Below are 17,212 nucleotides of genomic sequence, written 5' to 3' on the forward strand. Positions count from 1 at the left end.
GTGCCATGCCATACCTGGTTGGAGCCGGGGTTGGGGACGTTGATGATGCCTGCAGCCTGCTTGGCCTGCAGGTAGCTGATGAAGGCGGCCTTGAGCGACTCGGTCTGACTGACCACGTCCTCCTGGTCCCGGCCGCAGGGCAGGGCCAGCAGCAGGCAGTAATCGCTCTCCACCTGCAGGGGAAGGACAGGCTCAGGGAAATGCTGCATCAGGGGGTGTTTTCCAGCCATCCATCCACTATCCATGGGGGAAAACCCTCAATTTAAATTCCTTGATGTTACAATTTGTACCCCAGAGAAGCGGTGGCTGCCCCATCCCCAGAAGTGTCCAAGGTCAGGGCCAGGCTGGACAGGGCCTGGAGCAACCTGGGATAGTGGAAGCTGTCCCTGCCCATGGCAGGGAGTGGGATGGGCTTTAAGGTCCCTCCAACCCAAACCCGTCTGGGATTCTGTGATTCCAAAACTTGCTGAGAGCTCAGCCATGGTGGAAAAGACTAAAAATGGATTTCATGGCCACCTGAACTCCCCTTCCCACCCTACTCAGACACACTGAAACCAGCAGGAGTTTGTCCCCGGGCTCAGCATGACCTAAAGGTTTCCCAGCTCTCACTGCCTTTTCCATAAGTGCAGTGTAGGAGCTATTGCTCATCATCTGAAATCAATGTTACACTCCCTGGGTTGAAGGAATCAATGTGAACACCAGGATCCCAAAACAGAATCACAGCGATTTCCTGGATTGGAAGGAATCCACAGGGATCATCAAGTCCAACTCCAGGCCATGCACAGGATCCCAACAATCCCTCCCTGTGCACCCCTGAGAGCAATGTCCAAACGCTCCTTTGGGCAGCCTTGGGGCCGGGCCCATTCCCTGAGGAGCCCACGGGACAGAGGCCGGGGTTTTGGGGAGCCCCGGTGGTTTCCAGCCCCGCAGCTGGTGAGCCCAGCCAAGCTCTGAGACTCCCAACCTGCCTCCCTGCCCCAGCCCGGGCCCTCACCATCATCCTGCGTGCGACGCCCTCGAGCTGGGAGGCCTCGAGCCGCATGCGCTGCGCGATGCGCAGGGGGGGCCCTCCCTCGGGCGCCGGCAGCGAGCGGTGAGCCAGGACGTTGTTCCCAGACACAAAGTGCAGCTGCACGGCTGCTGTGTCGTTCTTGAGAGCCAGCAGACCCTGCCAGACAATGGGGTATTTCTGGGAAGAGAGGGAGAGAGCATTACACCCACAGCAAGGAGGGTGGGATCTGGAAGGCTGAGCTGCTCGGCTGCCACCGACGCTTCCGTCGGAGGTTTAAAGGCTCAGCAGAGATGTAGCACCAGATCAACCCTCCACAGGCCAGGCCTGGGTTACATCCTGCTAAATCAGGAATTCAGTCCTTTTCCTTCCAGCTGGCCAGCCTGCCTGGGTGGATCCCATCATCCCAATCCCTCTGCCGCCCACCCAGCACAAGGCTGTTCCTGAATGCTGTGTTCCCTTTTACAAATGGACAAATTGAGAAATAACAGAAGAACTGCTTGAGGTCACATGGGAGACATTTGGTGCTGAACACAACTCTCAGCTCCTTGCTGGTACCTGTTCCTTACTGCCTCCCTCCTCTTTCTCATTTTCTACACTTGAGAGAGTGGTTTTTCCTTTTTATTTAAATGAAATACACCAACTCTCTCCCCTGCCTACAAGGAAACACTTTCCAGGAAAATGCTGACTTGTAAAACTGACTTGGAATAGTGAACATGCCTAAAATCCATCAGAGACAAAACAACCCAAAACCCAAACAATGCCTTTTCTGCATCTGAAGTTTTTGATGCAAGAAAGGTCAGATTTGGTGCTATGGCTGAGACAGAACCAGGTGATTTCCCCCCGGATCAGGATCACGACACTCACTGTCAGCAGCTGGACCATGTCCACAGGTCTCTGGGACACAGGGTGAGGGGATGGCTCCTGCTTGAGCGTGGACTGGGGCTCCGGGCGGCTGAGGGGCGGCCCCGAGGTCGTGGGGATAAACATGGATTGCTTGGGAACTGCCTGCGGCTGGTGCGGCGACGGAAGCTCCTGCTTCATGGAGATGGCAACGGGCGAGGGGTACGAGGTCTGGCTCGTGTCCCCTTGTGCCCTCTGCAGGTGGACGTGGGGGTCCATCTGTGCCGTGTGCCTGTTCACAGGGGTGTGGTGACTCTGCTCCGGCCCTGCTGCCGATGGGCCCTTGGGATCCTGTGGGATCTGAGGGGTCTTGCTGCGGACTGGCTGGCTGGGGTGCGAGTGCTCGCCCTCCGGCAGACCCTGGGAAGCAGGCAGGGAGGAAAAGGAAAGATGTTTAGGCCAAGGGTGTATTTAACCCCATTATAAGGCTGCCAGGACACCATGAGATTCCTGGTGGAGACATCCGTGTCACAGCAGCAGCTCTGCTGCGGCGGCACCTGGGACAGTCTCCCACTTCCAAGCCCACCTGAGCTGAAACCCCACTCCCTGAATCCTGCCCCAAGCCCATCCTTAGTCACACCATCCATCCAAGGATCCCTGACCCATGCACCACCTTGGTACTGGCAATTCTCCCCCTATCACCACATCCAGAAACTTGCAGGCACCTTCCCCTCTCCTGGGTGGAACTCCAGAGGGGTTCAGAGTTTTCAGCTTCCTCTGATGCTAAGCAGCATTTGAACCCCATTTCCCATAAGAAACAGACCCAGACTCCAGGGAGTCAGGTAAAGGGTTTTCTTTCTCACCTGGGACGGGGTCATGCTCCGTGAGGGCAGCCCGATGGGCGAGGCGCCCGGGAACTGCGGATGCCCAAGCTGTGCCGTGTGGTAATTCCTCATGTCGCCGTACACGGAGCGGTAATCGTGGAAGGAGCTCCCGGCGGGATGCATGATCTGCACCCCGTGTGGGACCACCACGGGCTGCGTCAGGGGCAGCCCGGGCAGCTGGCTGCCCGAGGGCACGCTGAGCAGCCGCGGCTCGCTGTGGGGAGAATGGGCCATCTTGCCTTCCGAGGATTTGGGAGTCTCTTTGCCAGGCTGCGGGGTCTTACTGACTGGGGGAGTTTTGACGGCCCCTTCGGGCGTGCGGGATTGTCGCGTTTCCGAGTGGTGCTCGCCCACGGCGGCCATGTGCGGGTGCATGATCATCCTGACGTCCCGCGGGACGTTGTACTGCTCCAGCCGCAGGCTGCCGGGGTGCATGCGGTAGTCGGGCTGCATCACCAGCACGTCGGACTGCACCGGGGCTGGCCCGCGGCACACCGCCGTGTGGTGGAAGTGCAGCTCCTCCTCGGGGGGATGCTGGGAGGACAGCGGGGGCATGACGATGTCTCGGATGGGTGCTGGCTGGGGCGTGCTGGATCGCTGGGGTTTCATCTCCATCTGGGGTTGCAGAGCAGCTCGGGGGGAGTGGAGAGCTTCCGGGCGGATGCCGTAGGGAATGCCGGAGAGAGGAGGGGTGTTCATCCTCACCTCACCTTGGGATAGATGGCCCAGGGACACAGTCTGTGTTACGCTGTGGGGGGGCATGATAACAGATTGCTCGGGATGCATGCTGGATATGTACTGAGGAACGGGAATTCCCGGCGCCAGCATGACCGGGGTGCTGCTGGACAAAGCCGGAGACGAGGTACTGCCGGGGTGACAGGCCCGGGGGAACGGCGACGGCGAGTGCCCGCTGGTGCGCGGCGAGTGCGGCTCCTGTTTGCTGACCCCCAGGTGGGAGATGGCCCGGTCGGTCGGGGTGCTGGGGCCCGAGCTGACGTGGTTTGCTTCTGAGTGCATCTTCCCAGAGAGGGAAGGGTGGTGAGGACTAACCCCAGGACTCAGGTTGGAGGGTTGCAGAGTCTTTGTCTCCACTTTCAGAGCAGCTGGGTCAGAGAGTTTTTTGTTCACAACCATCTGGTTATGGACCAGCACGGGTGGAGTGTTTACGGTCTGCGTCAGGACCTTGCCGGGCTGCGACGCCGGGGTCTGGACAGCGAGGTGGGACGAGTCAGGCTTGTCCAGCGCGGCACGCTCCTGTTTGACGGAGGAGATGACGGGCGAGGTGTTGTAGGGCTGTGCTCCGAGTACCAACGAAGAATGGGTGGAAACAGTCCCATAGCCCGCCGAGGTCTGGGAGCCTTTCGGTGCCGGCTGGGATGGCGTGATAGGCTCCTGTTTAATCTGAGACTTGGATACAGACTGCTGGAACTCAATGTCCACAGCGCTGGCTGGGGGAATCTGGCTGATCTTGGCACTGATTCGCTGAGGACCTTCTGTCTTCTGCCCTGAGTAACTCAGGAGCACCACACCTTCCGAGGTGTTCACCCGCAGCCCTGGACTGGACCCAGCCTCCACCGGCCTCTCCTCGATAATGGACATCGATCCTGGATGAAACCTGCTGTTATCATTTGCACTTGACCTCTGCTTAAATTTCGGCGAGGGAGCATTGACGAGGCAGGTCTGGGTTTGGGGAGCTTGTTTCACCAAGGTGATCCTTGGAGCCTCCTCCAAATCCACGCTGTGGGGCATCCTGCTGATGACAGAAGTGGCTTTGGGAGCAATGACTGTGTTGACCTTTTCCTTCTCGCTGAACACTGGCGCTTCGGCCACCGGTGGGTCCAGGGCGTTGGTGATGGGAACGGCCGGCTTCTCCTCAGAAACCGCCTTGATGGCCTCCACGGCAGGGTGGAGAGGCGCCTCCTCCAGGCACGGTGCGCTCACTGGCTCCGTGTGCGTCGTTGTCACGTGCGTGGAGGTTATGCTCGTTGCTGAGACGTATTTGGGCTCCATGAGTATCTTCCTCAAAGTGCTGGAGTTTGTGTCGATATCCGACGCCTTTGTGTCCGGTGGGAGAGCGGGTGGGGGTGTGGAACGGGCACGGGGCTCCTCATGCCTGACCATCCACTCCGGCACCTTGGCAGTGCTGGAGTGAAGGGGGACGATGGTGGTGGGCACCGGGGTGGGCAGCTTGGCCGCCGCTGCCGCGGGGACAGCAGGAAGGGCTGCGTTCGGGGCACTCGGTGGTGTGATGGCAGCGTTCTCCAGGGGCGACCGGATCTTGAATCCGCTCTGACTCCCCTCGTCGAGGGGGACTGGTGGGGGACCCAGGTCCAAAGGAGCCGGAGCAGGCACCTTTGGAGAGGTGCTGCTCTCAGGGACAGCCTCATGTGCAGCCACAACGTCAGCAGCTACAGCCTTGGTGACCTCAGAAGCACTTGGCTCCATGGATGCTGTGGGCTTGATTTGCTTCTCCTCCTTTGAGGCTTCTTCAGGTTTTGTCTTTACTTCATTGGCGGGGGGTGATTTGCTCTGCACCCTCTCCGGCTCAAAGGCGTTGACTTCAGCAGCGTCGCCCTTCCTGCTTGTGCTCTTCTTGCGTCTCTGCCGCGTGGTTTTCTGACGGCCCTTTTCCTTCCGAGCAACTTCAGCCTCCTGCAAGGTCTCGGCCTCCTGTGCAGAGTTGGAAGATTCACTGAAGCTGACCTCAGACTCCTTGCTCTCAGTCTCCAGCGCTGATGGGACGGAGCCAGGCACTGGCTGCACCACAGGCTCAACGGCAGTCTCGGTTTCTAGGATATTGTTCACTGCCTGATCTGTCTCAGGCTCCATCTCCTCCCGAGGGGATTGCAACACCAAGGGCTCTGTGGGGATCTCAGCCTCAGATTCAGCAGGATATGTCGGCGGTGCAGGGAAGCTTTCTGTCTCCCCAGAAATATCATTGATGATGGAGCCGATGGCTGCTGCCAGCTCTGTTTCACTGGCCTGGTGTGCAGGTTTATCTGCCTCCTCCTCCTGACGGACTTCAGCCACATCTGTCGTTGGCTCTTTGTAGGCAGCAATTGTCGGAGGAGTTTCAGTGAGTTTTGCAATGTTCTCCACTGCCTGCTCGAGCTCAATCTGCTTTGCTAACTGGGCAGCCTCAGGCGACTGCTTGGGCTCCCGTGTCACCTCCTTTTCCATTTCTGGGAATGAATCTTCTACCTCATTCTTAGAGAAGTGGGGGGGCAGGATGTCCTCTTTTGGAGGGCTCTTCATCTTGGGTGGTGACACTGCCACCGGCTCTGCCTCCTCTTCGGTGGGCCTCAAGGCACCCTTGACTTCATCGACGTTGAGGCGTATTTCTACATTTTTGAGACACACGGATGCCTTATCAACGACCGTTTTGGTATTTTTGTACCTTCCCCTTTTGGATTTCGTAACCTTTTCTGGCACTGGCTTCTTCTCAGTGATCTCAACTGTGGGGATTTCTAGCTGATTTTTCTCCACATCCAGTTCCTTCCGATCACGTTTCTGCTCACTTGCTGCTGGCTCTTTCTCAGCAGCTTTTGCTTTATTGCTGTTGTCACTGATGCTTGATTCCTGACCGCTTCTTTCAGCAGCATCTTCGGATTCAGCCATGGTATCGGCTTTCGGTTCATTCTTCCCTTTCTTCCCCTGTTGGCTGGCAGCAGCTGATGAGTGAGTGTGTGTGAGCTTCTGGGATCTAGGAGACCTCCAACCCTCTGCAGGTTTAGGAGCTTCCACAGTATCTTTAGTTTCAGCTTCCTCCACCTCTTGTTGTACCGGTTCGGTCTTTATTGGAGAGATCTCCTCCTCTGGCTTACGGCGGGATTTGGGAGGTCTTCCCCTCCTCGGGGTTGTGGGAACAGTAGTCACTGTTTCCTGTGGTTCCTTTTCCACTCTCTTCCTAGTGGATCTAGTGACCTCCATGGAGTCCTTCACCGGAGATGGGCCTTCGTTGTCCCCTGTGGTAGCATAGACTGACCTCACGTTTCTGCGCCTGGTCCGGCCTATCGGCAAGCTCAGCTCCACGTTTTCTGGCTCTGCAGCAGAACTTGGGGATTTAGCAGCATTCCTTGAAACCTTTTCTGCCTCCACTTTCAATTCAGAAAGCTTCTGGGTCTCCCCGCGAGGAGAGCTCGACCTTTTCAGTTTCTCACGGTCAATTCTTTCGCTCTTCCTCGTGACGGGCTTTTCTGTGACATTAGCTGCAGCCGACTGCACGGGAGTCTTAGACCGTTTACTTTTGTAGGACTTTTTATCTTTTACAACAACCGGAGGTTCCACTTCCATATCATTGTCGGAAACAGGCGGCAGGACCTCAGCAGCCGCCTCCACCTTTTGACTCACACCAGCATCGCTGTTGGCAGAGGGTGGAGGATTTTCCTCTTTAGGTTCTGCAGCCTCGTCTGACTTCTGAACTAGCTTGGGCGGAGGTGGAAGCAGCTGGGCAGCCTCAGGTTCTGGATCTACACTGATGTCTGCATCAGAAAACGAGGCCCCAGGAGTGGGAGGTTTGGTATCCAAGTACGAAGGATGCTCTGTTGCCACAGCATCTTCCTCTGGCGCCAGGGTTGTAGCAATAATTTCTTTACTCGCTTCTACAACTGGCGGAGGTTCTGTTTGCTCAGGAGGTTCCATTTTGACAGGAGCAGCAAGTTCAGGAAAAGGTTTTTGTTCCTCTGCTGCAGCAGCAGCAGCAGGTTCAGAAGGTTTCTCTTCTTTGACAGAAGCTGGTTCCACCAGGACCTTTTCGCTCACTATTTTCTCGGGAGCGATGGGAGCTGGTTCCTGTGGGAGGACGGTGACTGAAGAAGGACCAACAGCTGAAGAAGGTTTATGTTCTGTTTCTTTACTATCAGGAACCATTTCTGGTGTTTTTGGCCGATTTTCTTTATCTTCCTGTTTCTCGACTTCTTTTGGTTTCTGATCTTTCTCCTTTTCTTTCTGCTGCATTCGTGTCAGCTCAACAAACCTACTGTGGAAGAGAACCACTGGCTCTTGCACCAAATCAGCCGTGCTGTTCGTCCCATCAGAGGAGGACTGTCTCCCATACAGCCTTCCAGAGATGAAGTCCAGATCATCATCCTTCCTCTCTAAATGCTGCAGGCGTTTGGAGTCCTGTTCAAAGATTGAACTGTGCAAAAACCGAGAAGCAAACAGTTCCTGCCGCTCTTGTTCCTCCTCTTTATGGTCCTCTTTTTTATCATCCAGTTTTCCACCTTCGGAATCAGTTCTGATTTTTTTCTTTTTCATATACCAGGATGGAATAGGTCTTGGAGCCGAGTCAACCTTCTCTTTGTCTTTATTGTTTCTGAAACTAGCAAATCTTGAATCCCAGTCTAGAAAGGACCAGTTTTCCTCTCTGGAGGAAGAGAGGGATTTAGCCCTTTCAAGCAAGGCCTTTGTGTCAGGTGTGATTGTCTTGTCCAATGCAAAAGAGTAGAATTTGTTTCTTTCTAAGGAACCGGACTGGAGTCTTTCCTCTCTTTCACGGAACTTCTCTTCTCTGTCCCTTAATAAAAAAGACAACCTGGAACTCTCTAACAAGGACGAGGCTTTTGGGGAATGGGGCTTGTTTTCGCCATCATCATCCGAATCTGAAGGCACCTCCCCAGGTTCCAGGTCTCGGACAGACCGTTTCCGTATACTGTCTCTTTTCACAATGCTGCTTGGAAAGCTGATATCGACTCTGCCAGGCTCTTGTTTCACTTGGGTTTCCCACCTACTTGAGTCTTCCTCAGAACTCAGCACAGAGAGTTTTATTTTAGCCATTTCTGCCATCTGCTCCCTTCTGCTGGAATCATAAGGATTGAATTTCAGCGAGTCCTCCCTCACAGTCATGTTGGAGTATGAAAGACCCTTTTCTTCTATTTTAGGTGACTCTTTGGTTTCCTTCAATGGCATTAACCTTGGAGAATCGAGTGTGTCGTCATCCTCATGGAACGGGAAGTGCCTGATGCTTGGGGAACATGACATCCTTTCGGAGTCCTCACTCACCTGACGCGAACTTCTGTAGTTCCTTTCTCTCTTAGTGCTGATTTCAAAGTCAAACTGGTCAGTCTTTTTCCTTTTACTTGGTGGAGAGTCATCGGTGACGTCTTGTGGAGGCTTTCCCACCTCGTGAACCAGACTCCGCTTTTCATATTCATCCACCTCTTTCTTTGGACTGCCAAACTTCTCCGACTTTGCTATCTCCATTTCCAGCTGCTGTTTCAACCTGCGACTCTGCTCCATCTGTTTCCGGTAGCTCTGCGTGTGGTCAATGTCGATGCTGATTTTCTCCTCCGTGTCAGCTGACTGAGGTTTCTCTTGGCTAAGTTTATGGTCTGGTGTTTCTTCAGGAAGGCTGGAATAGTTCTTCCTTGTGTCCTCTCTCTCTGTTCCCTGCTCATCCAGCAGCTGTACCTGTTTATGCTGGGGTTTTACTGGGTTTAGTTTTTTAGGAGGGAGTTCCTGAACTTCCACAGGTTCCTCGGGTGCCTCCATGAGCCTTGCCTGCAGATCCAGGGTGGGACGCATGCCAATCCCACCAACATTAAGAGTGTCCTGAACTTCTTTGGGACTAGTAACAGGAATAAGTCTTTCCAGTTTGAGTTTTTTAGATTCCCTTTTCAGCATCTCCTTCCTCAGGGGTTTTCTCTCCAATTCTCCTTCCCTTAACACTGGTGCTTCTCGAGACGACGCTGTCGCATCAAGCTGCTTTTTCAAAACCATGCGTGCATCCTCCTCATCTTGGCTACTCCGTTTTACATCCAGTTTTTGCCTGTCAGGTTTTGGATTCGCATCGGCAAAACGCCTTTTACGAGCCTCCAACTTGTCTAAATCCACTGCATTGGCCCCCTCGGAAGTTTGCTCTGTCTTCAAGTGCTTTTTGGGTTTAATTTTTCCCTCCTTGTCCACCACTTCGATGTGACTGGCAAGGGCTTTCTCCTTCTGTACCTTGGTTCTGACAGGTTCTAGTTTAGACTGCTCCGACTTGGCTTGCTCAGCCTGGGATGTCTGGGTTTTCTGTTCGAGCAGTGGGGATTTCAGAGTGTCATTATCCAGCTTTGCCCTCAGTTTCTCCAGTGCAGGTTGATCGATCACCTTCCCCTCCTTTTCCTTCACACGGGTCAGCACAACACAGGGCATCAGTTCCAGGCGGTTCTTTGCTGTCCCTTCTTTGTCACCCCTCTCTTTGCTTTGTTTACTGTTGCCCTTCAGTTTTTCTGGGCTGGGCTCTCTCTCATTCTCCTGATCTGTTTCCGAGGACTGAGAGCTGGGTGAATGGATTTTCGCTTTTCGTTTCTGCTTATCTGTTTTCTCCTTTTCTATTTTTTCCAGCTTTTCCTTCCTCACCAAGCGCTTCTCCTTGTCCACCCTCTCCTGCTCGAAAACGCGCTCTTTCTCCACCTTCTCGTTTTTTGCGTATCGCTCCACGCGGGCTTTGTCCAGCTTGTCGTATCGCGGCGGGGACAGCGAGCTGCAGCTGCCGCTGCGATCTGAGGACCTGCTGTAAATCCTCCTCTCCGAGTCGCTCTGCAGCCGTTCCGACTGCGAGGGGGACGCTCCGGGGCTCTGCGGGCGCCGCGAGTGCGTCGGGCTCTGGCTCCGCTCGATCGGCCTCCGTTCGTGGTCTCTGTCCCGATCGGATTCAAACCGTTCCCTCTCCCTCTCCCTCTCCCGTTGCCTGTAGCTGTACTCCCTGATGTCCTGCTCGTACGGATCTCCCCGGTAATCCCGGTACTCGCGAGGGTCGTCGTAGTATCGTGGGTCGTAGTAGTCTCCTTGGTAGGGATCCCACTCGGCGTAGAATTCTCTGCCCCGAGCTGGGTATTCCCGCCGAGGATCCTCGGGATACGTCCCCGGGGTCCGAACGGTCTCGTAGTAAGTACGGTCAGGGGCGTATTCGTAGGATCCTCTTCGCTCGTCTCTGCTAAACATAAGAATAAACAGATTCTAGCTCTCCTTCTCAACCAGTCTACTCTGTTACCATAGCTTTTTGCTATGTAAAGAAACTGTTTTCTGATCTTTTTTCCTACGTGCATCAAGGCAGCTGCACACAGAGGTTTGGCAAGGCATCTGTGTGCAGTGGACTAAATACTTTTGTTAACTTATCAAATACCAAATATACTTTATGGGTAATGTCATAACAGCTCTTCCAAGCATTGTTTCACCACCCTCACTCCTTTGTTTTTGTCAAATTCAAACCTTGCATGAAATGAAGGAAAAACCAACACAGCACCTGTGCATCACACAAGGCTGGCAGGGTGAAGACACCCCCTTGTCCAGAACCTGAGACTTTCATTTGACTCTGAAAACATGAGTCAAATCAAATCTCTCCATTACTAAGCAGCAAAGTGATGGTAAGATTTCTTTAAAAATCCTAAGCCCTGCAAGTGATCTTTTAATTCCCAAATTAGCTCTTTCACTGCATGTGACTTGCTGGCGTTGCCTGTTTACAGTAAAACCAAGTCAACAAATACCAGGCTGTTTTTAAGAGCAGGTGAATTCATTCAGCAAAGCAAGTCAAGCAATTAATGTTGTTATTTCAATACCTCCAAGCAGCAAAAATAAGTGATTTTTAAGACTGAGCGTATCTGGGAGGTGGAATAAAGCTGGAGTTTCAATTCCTCACCATTGCAGAGTGTTTTTCACACTCTGTACTAAGGTGGGGTTGGGCTCTGCTCCCAGGGAACAGGGACAGGAGGAGAGGGACCGGCCTCAGGCTGGGCCAGGGCAGGCTCAGGTTGGACACAAGGAGGAATTTCCCCATGGAGAGGGTGCTCAGGCCATGCAGGGGCTGCCCAGGGAGGTTTGGAGAACCCATCCCTGGAGGTGTCCAAGGAAGGCCTGGATGTGGCACTCAGTGCTCTGGGCTGGGGACAAGGAGGGGAGGGGATCAAGGTTGGACTCAATGACCTTGGGGGTCCTTCCCAATCCAAATGATTCTGGGATTCCTCATAGGTTTATTTGGCTTCAGAATTTATGTTTTATGTTAAAAGCTGGCAACTTCCACCTTTTAAGAAAAGTAAAAAATTGAAAAAGGGACAAAACAGAGAAGACTAAAACCTCATCCTGCAAGTGAGGTGGGATGTGAAAAGCAGCTGTGAAGTTAAAAATATTGATCAGGGATTTTGTTTGTTTTTTCATGGTCTTTTTTTCCCTTGGGTCCTATTTAGACAGGCTCCAACTACAACCTCAAGAGAAGGTGTTTAGGTGGTTTGTGCAGATCTCAGCACATCTGCAAGGAGGAGCTTGGAGGGGCACCAGAAGCTGCAGAATTACAGGAGTCACTGCAGAGCTCGCTCCACTGCTCCATGATCCATTATCCTTATGGATCTCCTAATGACTGTGTGAGCACAGAGTGACAGAGAAGGAAAAACCAGGATTATTCCATGGCAAAGACAAGTCCACCTGAGTCCCATGTGCTAAAAAAACATCCAAAAATGCCCTTCTCTTGCCCGAATCCAGCACAGTTCTGAGGAAATGCTTGTTGCTGGCACATCACAACATCTGGCAAGACCTGGGGAAGGCACACTTGTATTTCCATTATGCAAATTCTCATCACCAATTTCCAAACTCTGCTCGCTTTTAAATCTGCTCATTTTGCATTGTCAGACCAATCTGTTTTGCTGCAAGGAACTGTTGGGTTTATCCAGCTCCCAGGTACACCCAGCATCATGCTGTGCTGACTCCTGGGCAGGCAGAGCCCTAACCATGAGCCAGGCTCTGGAGGGAATAAAACAAGGGTGTTTTTTCAGTCAGTGAAGGTAAAAAAAGCCCAAAATGTGGAGTGTTTCTGTGCCAGGTCTTCAGGGACAAATAAGTGGCTGTGCAGCATGTGGTGCCAGCTGCTGCCAAGGGGCAGCCACACAGGACACAGCTTTATTCAAAATAAAAATGCATCCTTACTCAAAATGTATCATTTTATCAAGTTACAAAAAAACCTGTTGGAAAGAGGGAGGTGGAAGATCAGATTTTACTCTCTCCTCAAGGGCTGAGCAGCAGTTTATCAGACTTTATGTACATCCACCAACACACAGATTTCTGTGTTACAGATAAGCTGCTCTTTGCATTCCTAAGCCATGATGAATGACTCCCAACTGCGTCCTGGTGACCCACCAGAGAAACAGGATACTTAAATATGGATCATGCAGACAACTGAAACCTCCACCTCAGCAGGAATTCCACTAACTGGCTACGCCTCGGATGTGTGAGAGCTTGCCTGCTCTAATCTGCACAGCTTAAGTTTGATCACCTAAATTTAATTTTAAAAATAGTGAAGAGGTAAAAAGAAAAAACTAAAATGCAGAAGTGTTTTTAATAAAACTTAAAAAATAAGGAATTAAGTTGAGAAGAAGAAAAACATTTTTAAGAATTATGGCCTGAAGAAAGTTTGATTGTATGATGTGGAGGACAATGATAGTGAAAGGATTGTGTAAGGTGATGCTGGAAAACAAAAAATGGAATGAAAATACTGATACATGCCTTCTTTCTGCAAGCATTTCATAGAAGTCTCTGATATCTTGACCCGTTTTCTCCATGGAATGATAAAATGCCAACTGACTCTCCCGATTAGCAAAGTCCACCTGAAAGAGAAAGGGGAAATCACATTCAGTCACAGAAACATCTCCCTCTGCCAACATTTCCCTGTCTGCTGAAGGTGGGAGCAGAACTGAAAATGGGGTAAAATTTAATAAAAAATGTCAAACTCTTCCCAATTCTGGCCCTGCACATCCCCAGGAATAAAGACGTTTCTCAGTGGAGCTGTGTAACTACCTCCTTACTATGTTGTTGTAAGCTGCCATCCCAGAGGCTTCTGTTGGGCAAAGCAGCAGGAAAAATACACATTATTATCGTGCTATTGATGTTTTTAATGCCAGGACAGTTCCAAAGTCCCTTTTATCTCGGGGCAGTGCTACAGAGGGTCAGGATTACAAATCCATTCTGGACTCCATGGTGCTTGCCTGGGGTTATAGAGCAGGGAAAGAACCAAGGCTCCTGAACTGCAGCTCCCTGTCCCAGCTGCTCTAGGAATTGGTGTTTTCTAGTGCTCAGAAGCTAATGGCATAGTGAAAAAAAATTAAGTATTAGAACAGATTTCATGACGTGTACGCCACATAACAGAATATTTTTAACATTCTAGTTCCTGTTATTTTTTGAATCAGCCCAGTCCTGTGTGTAACCACAGCAATGGAGCACAGGCCCACACTGGGGGTGTTGCTTATTCCAAAGTCATTAAGCAACAAGATCCACACAAACTGTGAAAGTTTTAAGGGACCAAACGCTTTCCTGCACTGTAAAGTGATTGATACCCAACACCATGCTCAGAAACTACAGAACAGCCAGCTCCCAGCCCTGGGTGAGGTGGGAAGCTGCTGAGACCATGCCTGACATCACTGTCCACTCTTTAGGAGAGGAGAAAGGAGGAGGAGGAGGAAGATAATTCAAAGGGTTGGCTGACACCTCACATCCCCAGTTAGTGGGACTGATGGGACAGTCAGAACAGGCATCACCACATTCACCCAAATCCAAGATATCCCTGTACATGTTAAGTGTTGCTCCAGGAAGAAAAGTATTTTCTGTGTGTTTTTTAAAGCAATGTTTTCAATTGTTGTTTAAAATGTGTTGCAAGGAAGGACAAGATGGTCTTTAAGGTCTTTTCCAACCCAAACCATTCCATGATTCCATGACTGCATGTTGAGGTAAGTGTACCCCAGAGCCTGGACATCAGCCATGGGGCAGCTGGATGCAGCCATGTGCTTTCCTGGAAGAACTCACACCTTCAGATTTCCTTTTTTTAACACAAAAACAGACAAAAGTGCGCCTTGGATTGGGGTAAACGAGGCAGTGACACGGACACCAACACTCAGGAGCTCAGAGAGACAAGTTCAGCGAAACAAACAGCAGAATACTGGAAAAGGCTTTAAAAGTAACAGTTCAGGATTCCCTGACATCTTGATAAGCCGAGCATAAAAATATAATTTAAGCCTTTGATATGTGGGACATGTGTGTCCTGCCAAGTATTCCTTGAGCATGGCAGGCTGCACCGCCAGCATTTAAGGGGGAAGGCCTAAACACAATTTTTTCCTCTTTTTTTGCCTGTTTTGCTTTGGTTTGGAGGTCATTCTGCACACCTTAATTTTATTCCCACCGATTTTCCTCCCCTTGGTCTCTTTTACAGCTGCTTGTGCATATTCAATCTCATTGTAGAGAACCAGGGCCATGCCTTTTAAGCGGTCAAACACCACCTGTAAAAAACAAAAAAACAAAACAAAAACCAAATAAGAGCCTCATCCACAGGACTTAATGTCAGTCCCAACAAAATCCTAAGTCATGAGGATACCAGGAAGGAAATAATTTTTAGCAAAGTGAATTTCCAGACTTTTCTGATGAGGCATATTGGAATGAAGAGACAATAAAAGGACACGGGACTGCTTTGAATTGTGGATATTGTGGCTTGAGGTATATTATGCCTTTATTTTGTTTTTCTGTATTTTACTTTGAATATTTTTTCTTTGTTGTCTGAGTTTTGTATAATTTCTTCGTTAAGGGGTTTTTTTTGTGTGTGTTTTTTTTTAAATTTCCAATGTGTTTTAGGGGGGAAAAAAGGTAAAGGAAACATTTAATCCCAAAGTGGAACCAGCTTTTGTTATCAGTCTGCAGTACCACTCACCACTTGTTAAACACCCAATTTCCAAATACTGCCTTCCTTTAGCAGCATAAATGTATTATTCAAGCAACAACAGCTACAATAAAGAATGTCAAAGCTGCAACACAAACCCACAAAAATCCTTTGGGGAGGCCAGAACCTGATCCTGCAAAGATTTACACACGTTGCTTAATTTCAAGCACATCCATGTCCAATAAAAACACACAGGACAACTCCCACACTGAAGTTTAAGCACGTGATAAATCACTTGCATGGGAGAGGCTCCCGCTGTGTGACAGGGGTGTGTTGCACCATTATTGACTTTCTCTCTTCTTCCATGTACTTTTGGCACTGTGATTGTCCTGACTGCTTTTAAAAAGTCTTTTTTTTCTCGGTCTGATGAAAAAAAACATAGTTATGTCTAATTATGTAATTAGCAAGTATGAGTAATTAGGTAATTAGACTGCTGTTCTTCCAGCTAACATTTAAAAAATTTTGCTGGGGAGAGACTGTACTGCACAAGAGCAACAAATGGTTTCCAATACTAAACATCTCGGCTCACTCAAAACACTTCTTTTTGGTTGCTGTCTATGTTGACAGAGCCCGGTCAGCCAAATTCCACCCCAGAGAGAATTTTTTCTACCTGAGCTATAAAGCCCTGGACAGTGGGGTTGAAAGGACAGGATGGGAAGAAAGGAAGACAGTAACAACTTGGAAGCACATGCCAAAGCCTCCCACCTACCTTCACCACAGGCCCGTATCGGCAGAAATGTCGGGTCAGATACTGATCCGTAACGTTTGTGGAAAGCCCATCTAACCACACGCAGTTTGTAGGCATGCTCTTCCCAAAACCCAGCTGGACACAAAAGGGCAAAACTTCCATCAGTACAGTGCACAAGGGTTAAACTCACTGATCAGAGCCTGCCTGATGAAAGACTTATCTGGAGAAAGCTGTTGTTTGTATGGGTTTTCTAAAATTAGCATCTGGTGCAGGTGCAAAACAAAAATCAAAGAGCAATTAATGAAAATAATTCTGCTTGTTTAAACAAATAGAGTGTTTGACAACATTGGGTTCTTCTACAGTTTGAATGTCTGAGAAGTGACAGGTTGACAGCTCTGGGGCCTGACAGGCCCCGTTTGCCATGGGGAGGGGATGGATTCCCAGCACAGCCCTGCCAGACGTGGTCCTTCCAGGCCAGGGAATGTCAGTTTCTGAGTGCTCAACCCCAGGACTGCATGTGCACAGAGCCAACAAAAATGCTGATTAATCCCAATCAGGTGGTGGTTGAAACCATCAGGCTCTGATATGATCTTGCATTAAAAACCATCTTACTTCCATAAACTACCTCGCTGCAAAACATCCCCCGATGCAGCAGTGGGAGACACAAGAAGGATACAGTCCAGGGGAGGATGTCTTTACCTTGAGCCGGTTATTTCCAAGATATTCCCCATCCATCTTCTTAATGGCTTTGCAGACGCTGGCGATGTCGCAGTACTGCAGGAACGCGTACTGAGGGACACCGTTCACCTTCTTAATGTCGATGTCCTGGGGACAAGCACAAAACACAACAGCCCACAGTCAGCAGTCAATCCCATCTAAGAGGACTTGTTTTTTTTTCAGGGACACGTGGCACAGCAAGCTCTTTAATTAATATTTTCTTCAGAGGGAGGATTTAAACAATAGTAGACAGTTAAAACTTTGCTGTTCTGCTGCATCTCAAAACCAAATCCTTACTGAGCAGGGAAAGCTCTTTATCCCGCAGATTTAAAATCCAAGCCTGCAGAACTAAGCCTGACCTGATCAACAAACACCAGCTTTAGGCTGTTAATACTATATCA

The 17,212-nt window shown here is 50.5% G+C and overlaps 1 protein-coding gene across 2 annotated transcripts in view; it reads right to left on the reverse strand.

Moving 5' to 3' along the window:
• The window catches only part of SPEN (spen family transcriptional repressor), a 66,640-nt gene that overhangs the window by 2,179 nt on the left and 47,249 nt on the right, over positions 1-17,212 (reverse strand). Inside the window, exons 7-14 of one of the 2 annotated variants that reach the window (XM_066564186.1) lie at positions 16,794-16,919; positions 16,116-16,229; positions 14,859-14,972; positions 13,210-13,310; positions 2,716-10,654; positions 1,877-2,272; positions 995-1,189; positions 15-173 (exon numbers count right to left, since the gene is read on the reverse strand). In XM_066564186.1, the coding sequence (XP_066420283.1) occupies positions 15-173; positions 995-1,189; positions 1,877-2,272; positions 2,716-10,654; positions 13,210-13,310; positions 14,859-14,972; positions 16,116-16,229; positions 16,794-16,919 (9,144 nt within the window). The remainder of the gene's footprint in view (positions 1-14; positions 174-994; positions 1,190-1,876; positions 2,273-2,715; positions 10,655-13,209; positions 13,311-14,858; positions 14,973-16,115; positions 16,230-16,793; positions 16,920-17,212) is intronic. The other variant, XM_066564187.1, reaches the window with a different exon arrangement.

Source organism: Molothrus aeneus, chromosome 21 (assembly GCF_037042795.1).
Source record: "Molothrus aeneus isolate 106 chromosome 21, BPBGC_Maene_1.0, whole genome shotgun sequence".
Classification (NCBI taxonomy): domain Eukaryota; kingdom Metazoa; phylum Chordata; class Aves; order Passeriformes; family Icteridae; genus Molothrus; species Molothrus aeneus.